Consider the following 11298-nt stretch of genomic DNA (forward strand, 5'->3'; position numbering starts at 1 on the left):
GTATTATTAGATTATTATTATAGTGAAGTCTAGTGAACACGGCTTCTCCGTAATTCGGAGAAGTCTGGACAACAGATTTCCCGATAATGGATCCCATACCTGTACTGGATTTATGAAGTTACATAAATTCAGTACAATTGTTTTGCCACCAATATGTATTCATGCAGCATCGTTATGATCAAGTGCAAGGTATTGTTTTATTACAGCGATAAAAAAATATCTTTTTTGAAAATGAGAATTATTTGCTTAAAATGGAGTCTATGGGAGTTGGCCTTCCCCTAATTCAGATCCTTCTGTATAACTGGTTTCTGGATAAGGCAGGGGCGTAACTACAGAGGAATCCGACCCTGCAGCTGCAGGGGGCCCAGGACGTATAGGGGGTCCCATGAGGCCCAAATAATGAGTGAGTTGGTATTGGTAAAACAGGACACCCTCTGGATATGTTGGGGGCCCTAAAATTAATTTGTTGTGGGGCCCAGTAACACTCCACTGGGATAAGGTACCCCATAACAGCACCCACAACACCCCTCCTTCTTGGCACACTGATGCTTTTAAGAAAAGACGACACCCTATTAGGAAAAATACCCAAACCACCACATCTCATGTGCTGTGATCTCTCTCCCACACAGTGCTTCGAGACATTAATGAGCGCGGGAGGGACCTGGAGCAAGTTCTTACTCAGTACATCACTTTTGTGAAGCCAGCCTTTGATGAATTTTGCCTGCCTGTAAGTAATGGATGTGCTTCCTTATTTCTGGCTTTGTAATTGCCCTTTATAAAGGGGAAGCAAACACAGGAAATGAGCAGGATGCCTGAGAACACTGACTACGTTGCTACAGCAAACTCTGTTGCACTCCTTTGGCATCATGAGAAATCAAATTCAGTTTCTGGTTAGTATTGTTAGTGTTTACATTATGTTCTGTTTCTAAAGCTTCATTGAAGAATATCTTTTGAGCTATAAATACTTATACTTATAATCATTTTCTTCACTATCTTTCCTGCTGGAGGAGGTGGCTGCCATTCTTTTATGAATCTAGCCCGGAAACTGGGAAGTGCTTTATTATTGATGTTGTACAAGATCTTGGTCGTGTTCAGTTAATCATTTACCCTGGGGTTTCAATTGGAATTCTGTTGAATTGCTGCCGCATGTAAATATTTAGCCACAATATTTGTGCTCCGTGTACGTGTTCTCACGTCTTTTGGCCAGTCTGTTAGGGGTGCTTTATTATAAGCACTCCATATGAAACCCTTCTTGGAAAAAATCTGCATGCTCAAATATCCGCATTTATTTTAAAAAGTAGAATATACAACGTGCATAAAAAGGGTGAAAATAAAAGTATTTAGAATCTCTGTGCACTGATGATTTATTTATCTTCCTAACTGTACTTGATACATGTCGGTAGCGGCCATGTTGCTTTTGCTTTGAAAGGATCATTTGTGTATGGCTTTACTGTAGGAGCTATAACTAATGCAGTCTATGGAGAACAGCCTCCCCGAACACTGAAATTTAGAAACTTTAGCCATCTCAGGTATTTGTATACAGAAAGGGGATAGGCTTCTATATTTAGAGCTGTGTGTTTTTAATCTGTTTGATCTCTTGTTTTCTAGACCAAGAAATATGCTGATGTAATCATTCCCAGAGGTGCTGACAATGTGGGTAAGTACAATGTGGGCATCAGAGGGGGGCTGAGCTTTTGCCTAAGGATGTGAAACTTGTGTGCACTAAATCCTACATTGTTAATATAACATTCAGTGGAATAAATCTAGGCCCCATAGTAAAAACACTTCAAAGGCAGTGAAGTCCTCTGTCTCTATTTTTCTGTTTGAGACTAAAATGTAGTAATGATAGTAGTGACACTTTTTACAGTTCAGAACCCATAAAATTATTTGACACCCTTCCCTTCGGCACAGACAACAAAATGTCCAAAAATGATGTAGGGAATGTAGTGTTATCCCTTTTTTTTCAGTTCCTGGCAATAAAAATATTTCTTCGACAACTTTGAGCAGGAGACAATGGCCTGTGAATTCTTAGTAGGGATGCACCAAATCCAGGATTCGGTTCGGGATTCTGCCTTTTTCAGCAGGATTCGGATTCGGGGCGAATCCTTCTGCCCGGCCAAACCGAATCCTAATATGTAAATTAGGGACGGGGAGGGAAATCGTGACTTTTTGTCACAAAACAAGGAAGTAAAAGATGTTTTTCCCCTTCCCACCCCTAATTTGCATATTCATATGCAAATTAGGATTCGGCTTGGTATTCAGCCAATCTTTTGCAAAGGATTCGGGGGTTCGGCAGAATCCAAAAAAGTGGATTTGGTGCATCCCTAATTCTTAGCCTCGATGGCCTGTTATCCATCTTAAAAGGTGTAGTTTTTATTTCTAAATTACACTGTATACATTTCAAATGTTTCACTCTACTGTGTAAAATTTAATTCCTAACCCAACTAGTGTATTTTTTTTTATTTTATTTTTTTAGTTGTAATATTGGTGTGTATGCGCTATCTCAGGTCATTTTGCCTGGTCATGTGCTTTCATAAAGAGCCAGCACTTCAGGATGGAACTGCTTTCTGGCAGGCTGTTGTTTCTCCTACCCAATGTAACTGAATGAGTCTCGGTCGGACATTGATTTTTAGTATTGAGTGCTGTTTGTTTTTTTTTCGGCTAAAACAGCAATTCGGTAGGTAAATGGTCGAAGTAGATTTTTTTTAAAGAGACAGTACATGATAAATTTCGATAATGGAATTTTCAAATTTTTTTCAAATCAAATTTGGTCTATTCCCTAGACAAAGTACACAAAAAACTCAAAGCTCGAGTTCTTTTCATTTGAAAATTCACCTCGACCTTTCATAAATCTGCCCCTAAGTGTTAAAATTTTTTATGGTCCCTATCAAAATCAATTGGTATGAATTACTGTAAACCCTGGGGAGGTAACGAGAAATATTAGGCACATCTGCCTTAAAGGGGTTGTGGGGGGGGGGGAGTTGCCAATTTAACTGTTCTAAATGATAAAATAGTAAATATATTTCTTATATTTGCCATGCTGAGCAGAATCCCTGAGTTTCATTAAAGGCAGCTGTTAGAATTGATACAATAATTGCTAATATTCCACTGATACTGCTGAGAAATGTATCAACTAATGTACCAAATTGTAATAGTTCAGAATCTGCACCTGAATTATTAAACTGCCAGACTGAAACACCAGAGACAGGAACAAGAAATTTTAGCCATCACAGAAAGGGGAATAAGATAATATATTTAGAGCTGTGTGTTTTAATCTGTTTGATCTCTTGTTTTCAATTCTGGAAAAACTAAAAAAAAAATTAAAAATGGAAAGCAACTGAAAGTCTGTATTTCTGCATAACAATGTGAAAACAGTTTTGGAATGTGAACAACCCCTTTTAATACAGTGATAACCTATGGAAACCTATCCGATTTTTATTTCCTCTATTCAGCTTGTGATTGGCTGCTATGGGTTAGTGCACTGGGGCAAACGTGCCCAATGTTAGAATATAACCCCAAATCATCATATGAAATAAATTGGTGCATTTTACATTACCAGCATCTTACATTACCAGCATCTATCTATCTATCTATCTATCTATCTATCTATCTATCTATCTATCTATCTATCTATCTATCTCATCTCTTACACATGTTTTTTTAGAATATTCTAAGCAGCAGGTAGGAAGTAGCTATGCTGCTTACCCACACATTACCCCTTTGGTTGTTTTGGCTCCAATCAACTTGGAGAAGCCTTGTTATGGGGATATGCCGTGGGCATTTTTCCACAGAGCAAAGAAATGTAGGCTGCAGGGACACAATAATGCCTAAGTATCTATCTGCTCATGGCCTGCAAGGTTTACAGCTGAATAGTCAGGCCTTGTCTGTTGCTTCTGACCTTGACAGACCTCAGAGTGTAGCACACAATAACCCTCTGACTGGCCTGGTTGGATAAACAGATTGGTGGGTGAGGGACAGTCTATAGGGTGGCTTCTTCCCAAAGAATGTGCTGAAACCTTAAAAAGGCAGCCCCCCCCCAAGGAATATGCGGTTGCTTTCACTGACTGAGGTGCTTGTATATTGGTGAATGTTAAAACGCCATCATCAACATTGAAATAATTTTTTTTATATATAATTATTCTGGATATATATGATATATATCTTAAGATCTCTTTAAAAGTCACACACACACACACACTCACACTCACTCACTCACTCACACACACTCACTCACTATCTTTCCAAGGTTACATGCACACCGTATTAAAAGTAATTTATTAAACAGCATCTCTTTAAAAGTGACACACACACACACACACTATCTTTCCAAGGTTACATGCACACCGTATTAAAAGTCATTTATTAAACAGCATGTTAATTATGCATCACATCCGCATCGACATTTCGATTCATGGTTAAGAACCTTTCTCAGGACGCTTTACTATTGGTATTGGTAAAGCGTCCTGAGAAAGGTTCTAAACCATGAACCGAAACGTTGATGCTGTTGTGATGCATAATTAACATGCTGTTTAATAAATGATATGACTTTTAATACAGTGTGCATGGAACCTTGGATTTTACAATCTACACACTGCACCCGATCAAGTATCGGTCAACTGTATTTAGTGTATGGTAGTGTATATTTATTCAATAAAACGTGCAGCATAGCATCTCTCATTTCCATGGAATCTGGAACACGGAAAGATGGAATGTTCTGTGTGCTGAATGTAAATGGGGGGGGGAAAACACTATTTTTACTATCGTGAAGTTGCTTGTGTTGAGTTTGCAGGCATCTGCTCACATCGACGTTTCTCTCTCCTGTTGCTAACAGCTGTGCCATGCCCAATGGCTTTACAGTTTGGCAGTTTTAGCTCTTCTCACCTACTGCAGTACCGGGGTCCCACGCTTTTGTGCTTTTGGCTGGCAGCCTTGCTTTTTTTTTTCTTTTCTTTTTTTTTTAATCCTGATCCACTGCTGCTTCACTAAGGTTAACTGCTTCCAAAAAAGTTATGCACCCAGCCTTTCATAAATGCCCCACAGATATTTCACAATCCTCCCCTTTAACCAGCACTTCATCTTTTTTTTTTTTTACCCCCCCCCCCTTCGTTTCTTAATATTTTATGATACGGTAAAACATCCTTTTTACACATCTCTCAGCTCTTCATTTGGCTCGGTTATAATGTTTTGTTTTTTTTCAACTAGACCTACAAAATAGATGAATTGTAGTTTTACTGTGGGTCTACTCTGTTCTCTGGCTGTAAGTACTCTGCAGCCCTTGCTTTCCCTAAAATTCTATTTTATCTACCTGAGGTCTATAATAATATATAACATTCTAAAACTGTATGAAAGCAAATGTTATGTCATATAATGTAATTTTTTTTATTTCTGTACATAAAAGGCCAATAAAACACATATAATAGAACTCTCATTAGACCTTATCCCCCATATGTAATAAAAGGCATTACATTTGCCCAGGAGCAGTAACCTATAGCAACCAATAAGCTGTTTGCTTTTAAACAGGTGACCAGTAAATCCTACCTGCTGATTGATTGCTATGGGTACTGCTCCTGGGTAAACTTAATGTCTTATATTACATAACCCCCATAGTAGACCCTTAGGGGCAGATTCATTAAGGGTCGAATTTCGAAGTTAAAAATACTTCGAAATTCGACCCTCGAATTGAAATCCTTCGACTTCGAATATCGAAGTCGAAGGATTTAGCGCTAATCCTGCGATCGATCGATCTAAGGATTTTTCGTTCGATCGAACGATTAAATCCTTCGAATCGTTCGATTCGAAGGATTTTAATCCAACGATCGAAGGAAAATCCTTCGATCAAAAAATCACAGGCAAGCCTATGGGGACCTTCCCCATAGGCTAACATTGACTTCGGTAGGTTTTACCTGCCGAAGTAGAGGGTCGAAGTTTTTTTTAAAGGGGAAGTACTTTGACTATCGAATGGTCGAATAGTCGAACGATTTTTCGTTCGATTTCGTTCGAATTCGAACGAATTTAACCAATTCGATGGTCGAAGTACCAAAAAAATACTTCGAAATTCAAATTTTTTTCATTCGAATCCTTCACTCGAGCTTAGTGAATCGGCCCCTTAATGTGTGTCTTCATGCTGCTGCAGAACTTTGCTGACCTTTAGAGGGATAGTTCACCTATAAATTAACTTTTGATGTAGTGTTTGATTTTCTTAGACATTTTGCAGTTGGTTTTCATTTTTTATTTTCTGTTTTTGAGTTATTTAGCTTCTTATTCAGCAGCTCTCCAGTTTGCAGTTTCTGCAATCTGGTTGCTAGGGTTCAAATTACTCTGCATTTATTTGAACAAAATACTGCAATATGTATAGTAGAGGGCCTGAATTTAAAGACCAGTAATAAAAAGAAGCAATTACAATAATTTGGTAGCCTTAGAGCAATTGTTTTTTTTAGGTGAGGTCAGTGACCCCCATTTGAAAGCTGGAAAATGTCAGAAGGTAAATAATTAAAAAACGATATATAAAAAAAAATGAAGGCCAGTTGAAGTGTTGCTTAGAATTAGCCATTTTAGGTGAGCCACCCTTTTAATATCCTTGTATTTCCACAGCAGTGGGGGTATATTATGTATTGGGGCATTGGAACCCTTGTGCAATGAATTGAACTGAAAATATGACACTAAACCATTTTTATAACACACGTTTTACTTTTCGTTTGCAGTTGCCATTAACCTCATTGTTCAGCACATTCAGGATATTTTAAACGGAGGTTTAACCAAGAGGCAGACTAACGGTTACACGAACGGTTTCACCAGCCCTAGGACCAGGCATCCTTCTGATTCGAATAGCAGTCGACCTCACTAAAGGGCTACACCATGGACTCTGTACATACTGTTTACCAATACGCTGTATATTCCAAGCTCCTTTTGCTCTGGGAGGCCAAACTTAGCTGGACCTTAACTTGGAGAAATTCAATTTCACATGTAAAGTGTGATTGGTGCCAAGTGCTGTGTAGAAAGAATGTGGGTCACTTTGGTAGTAGCCCATGTACACTCCTGCAGAACTTCACGGGTTACAAAATCCATGAACATCTATGCCAATACCTTCTTGTTCTTTTGTTTTTTTGTTTTGTTTTTTTTGTTTTTTTGTTTTTTTAATACTCCATTCGACTAGATGAGATGGGAGAGCTGGTAATGGTGATGGAGGATCGAATAAACTGCAAAACTTGAACAACCATAGTGACTACTGCAAGACATATATATCCCAAAAACACACCTTGGAATCCACTATATAAATATATATATACAAATGTTATATATAGATACGAGATCTATATTTTTGTCTACATGTACAATTGTAATATTATATGCCACAAAAGTATTTTACACACTTTTGGTATTCTCTAGGTTACCTCTTTGGCAGGGAGACTGAGCACGAGAGAATCAGTACAGTGCACGTAATGGAGAGGAGATTTCACTTGCTAGACCCCTGCACCCTTCTGTCTGCTTCTGTGCTGCAAGGGTGTTGCTAGACTATGTTGTGTCAATGATACTGACACCCGGTGTTGGTGAACTTCTGGTTAATTGTCCTTAAGCTGTTTTATTACTGTTACATAACACTCTGATGGTATTTCCAAAAGTTGTACAATGAGCTTCATCTCGTTTCTGTAACTGAAGGGTTGCTTCACTTTAAAATGAACTTTGCAGTCAATCTTCATTTATTGTATTTTTTATTTATTTTTTGTTCTCTGGCTTGGCATTCATACTAGTTGCTTGTCGTTAATTGGCTTAGTTTAAAAGTCACAGTAGAAGAAGATTAGTAGAGGACCTTTAATGGAAAGCTGAGAAATATTTATTAAAAAAAAAAAAAAGACACCTACTTTTTTTGGTTGCTGACAATGAGAGCGCATTCTCAGCTGCAGGCTGGAAAGAATCTGAATAGGAAGATAATTTATATAAAATAAAGAAAAAAGTAATGTGAAAAATGAAGGCCAACTGCACTTTTTATCTTTAGAAAAGGTCAACATTCCCCTTTTCATATTTCATTAGACAAAATAGGCATAAACTTGACTGATTTACTGATACGATTCAGAACTTTTAGGGAGAAAAATGCCAATATTTGTGCTTCTGGGTGATATATTTGGCATTTCTTTGTTTATTGAAGCCTAATGTTATAATACAAGTCACAATTCCATAGTAAAGCTTGTAACTGTCACAGGTCAAAGGCATCCTAATGAATTAAGGCACTGCTTCTCCCGTCTCTAGGCCAACGTAATGATGACATTTCACCCTCCTACATGCAGGAGTGGGCCAGTGCTAGAGTTGGCAACCGATTCATCCTGGGCTCCCAGGTCAGAAAATATCCCTGGTAATAGTAAATAATAGTATTATTAATATTATTATAATAAATATAATATCATTTTGCATTTTCATCAGTGATGCTCTATGCATGGCCACCCAGGGGACAAATTTCCAAAGTGGCGGATAAAGCCGTCCAGAAATAGTTTCCTGGGCTGCTCTTTATACTTTTGCTACGTAAAATTGCTGTATAATCAAAAAGCATATATAAAGCCATTTGTGCAAAAAATGCTAGTGTGATTGGTTGAATGAGAAGCTGTTGCTTTATTTGGTGTAATCAACAGCAGCATGGCAAACTGTTTATAGCTTTGTTAGTCTAAAGGGTGCTCACCAATGAGCCTTACATTTTTTTTTTTGACTATTATAAAGTATCCTTTTCTTGGCAACTTTCAGTTGGTCTCCATTTTTTGTAGTATCTGCTTCCTCTGCTACCTCTTTGGCTTTCAGGTGGGTGATCACCGACCCCCACAGCTAAAAATCCATTGCTCTGCGAGGCTATAGTTTTGATATTGATGCTTTTTTATTACTTATCCTCCTGCTCAGGTCTTCTCTTATTCACCTCCCAGTCTCATTCATCAACAGTCTGATTGCAAGCATAAATTTGACCCTAGCAACCCAATAGCTGCTAAAATTCTGAGCCGGACAGCTGCTGAACAAAAAGATATGTTGTTAAAAAAAAAAAACTAACCGCAAATTGTTTTAAAATATCAGTCTGCATCATAATAAAAATTAAATGTTAAACTTACGACTATTTGCTTCTAGATACATTATATCAGTGACAGTTATCATTTAAGTGTTATTCCCACCCCTCCCGAAAATTAGGGACCCAGCCTTTCTGTACTCCCTTGGGACCCTCTCTTGCCCAAAGCCGTACAATGCAGTTTTTATATCTGTATTATGGGCATACCGTAACATTTAATCACAAGTTCCTGTCTCCCTTCAGATAGTGATTCTAATCGCTTGCTTGATTATCTCATTGTGATGTGAAAGCCAGTCCAGTTATCCAGCTTAAAGCTGCCAAATATCCATACATGTAGGGAAAAAACCCTAACTTTTTCTTTTTTTATTTATAGGAAGAATCTGTTCTGATTGGTTAGTAAAACTGTCATCATTGTGTGAACCTGGGTAAACTTTTTACATTTGCAAAACTTTTCCCTTCCAGTAATTGGGACAATTGCACACTGACAAATAAGAATGGAATGCTATGGTTAATGCTATTTGTACTGGGCAGACAATGCCCCTCAAAGCTGTCATTGGCCAGGAAAGCTTTGGCCCTAAAGCCTTACTTTGTCTCTTTGTACATAGGAAGCCATTACGTTGCCGTTGTTGGTTTAGGATTTAATAATGTGAAAGTGGGTGTTTTACAATTAATCAAATAAAGTGCATATTTCAGATTTGTCTTTCTTCCTCTCACTTCACTTGGATGGAACTTATAAGGGCCTGTGTCCCCTTTCCAGTTAAACACACATCTGATCTCATTGATCTCCTTGAGTGTAAGTGCAAATCCTGACCTTTTATTACATATGAGCGATGGCTTAGATCAGCAGCTGGGGAAAACCATAAACTGCAGCCATGCTATTAAAGGCCTACTTCATCTTTTTTTACGTTTGCACTATTAACCAGGCAAATATTATTCAGTGGCTGTAAGAGCATTTAAACTTAATTAAAATATACCCATTTATCCAGGCCTTATGGCTGCGGTATACACAGTTTTCAGATTTCCAGTACTCTAAAAAGCAAAGAAATGTTTCCTAACCAGGAAGGTAGAAAATTATCTATGAGAAATAAATAATTTTTGTCCTAGAGCAGGCATGAACAAAGTGCGGCCCAGGGGCCAATTGCGGCCCGTTTTCAAATTTCCCCGGGCCTCGGGCTCCATCATGAAATTAATAATAATGAGGCCCCCAGCACAGTGCGATCAGGAATCCCATAGCAGTAATATTAAGGCACATTAGTGAAATGATCTGCCACTTGGTCTATACTGCTGCCTGTGCGCTGAAGGTGTTCCATTACAGAAGCAGTTAGAGAACTTAGACGTATCCAACGTCCCTGTTGGATATAATTTTATTTTCTGCTGGCATGGTTTGCTTACAGTACAGTTTGTCAGCCAGTACAAAATAAATGGCAGTAACATAGTCAGTCTGCATCCTGTATGTAAAAGCACTATTGTGGCACTAAAATATTTATATATTTCGTTTACAAAATGCACAGCACTGCTTTCTCTAAATGTCTGTAGTTTGGCGCCACCTACTGATTATATTGACTGTTTTATGCATCTACTCAAGCCTACTTTTTTTTTATTACTGACGTATTCCATTGAACTCTCCAGGGATCGCACATAATTTCCTGTCCTAGTAGAGCATATTATCTAAGGTCCCTATCACATATTTAAGTCAATTGAAGAAGACACTAAGCTCCCTTCTTGTCTAAATCTACACAATAATGGGGAGAACAAACAAACTTATTTATAGTGCTCACGCTGGAATCAAACCTTGGGCCACAGTAATGGTTACAATGAGCCACCGTACTGCGCATATACTGACACGCACCTACATCAGTGACTGCCCTTACAAAAAGGAATCCTAATTTCTTTATTCTAATACTGCCTATGTGTGCTTTTTTTTTTCTTTTCAAGTATATCATTTCCATTAGTTCTTTTTGCTGCAACGGCTATGACTTCTCATCTTGCACCTGTGCAAACAAGGACGCATTCGTCTGTGTAATGTTCCACTGCACTCAGTCTAGCCCTGTGTTTCTTCAACTGTGCCTGCAAATCTGGTGATGCCCAGCTGAGATCCTTTCATATTATACAGGGGATTCATATGAATTTGGCCTTCTTTTTGCTATAACAGCCTCTCTTCTGGGAAGGCTTTCCACTATATGTTGGAACATTGTGACTGTGTTTGCTTCCATTTAGAGAGAACGAGAGAGGGGATCAGACCAGGCTCACAGTCATAACTT

General features: G+C 38.3%; 1 protein-coding gene across 5 annotated transcripts in view; it reads left to right on the forward strand.

Annotated features, from left to right (window-relative positions):
- The window catches only part of uck2.S (uridine-cytidine kinase 2 S homeolog), a 59881-nt gene extending 50150 nt beyond the window's left edge, over nt 1–9731 (forward strand). For 4 of the 5 annotated variants that reach the window (XM_018259673.2, XM_018259670.2, XM_041591378.1 and 1 more), the window contains 3 exons: nt 630–727; nt 1609–1657; nt 6702–9731. In XM_018259673.2, the coding sequence (XP_018115162.1) occupies nt 630–727; nt 1609–1657; nt 6702–6844 (290 nt within the window). In that variant the 3' untranslated portion in view covers nt 6845–9731. 5 annotated transcript variants of the gene reach the window in all.
- The last annotated feature ends 1567 nt before the right edge of the window (nt 9732–11298 follow it).

This window comes from Xenopus laevis, chromosome 4S (genome assembly GCF_017654675.1).
Source record: "Xenopus laevis strain J_2021 chromosome 4S, Xenopus_laevis_v10.1, whole genome shotgun sequence".
NCBI lineage: Eukaryota > Metazoa > Chordata > Amphibia > Anura > Pipidae > Xenopus > Xenopus laevis.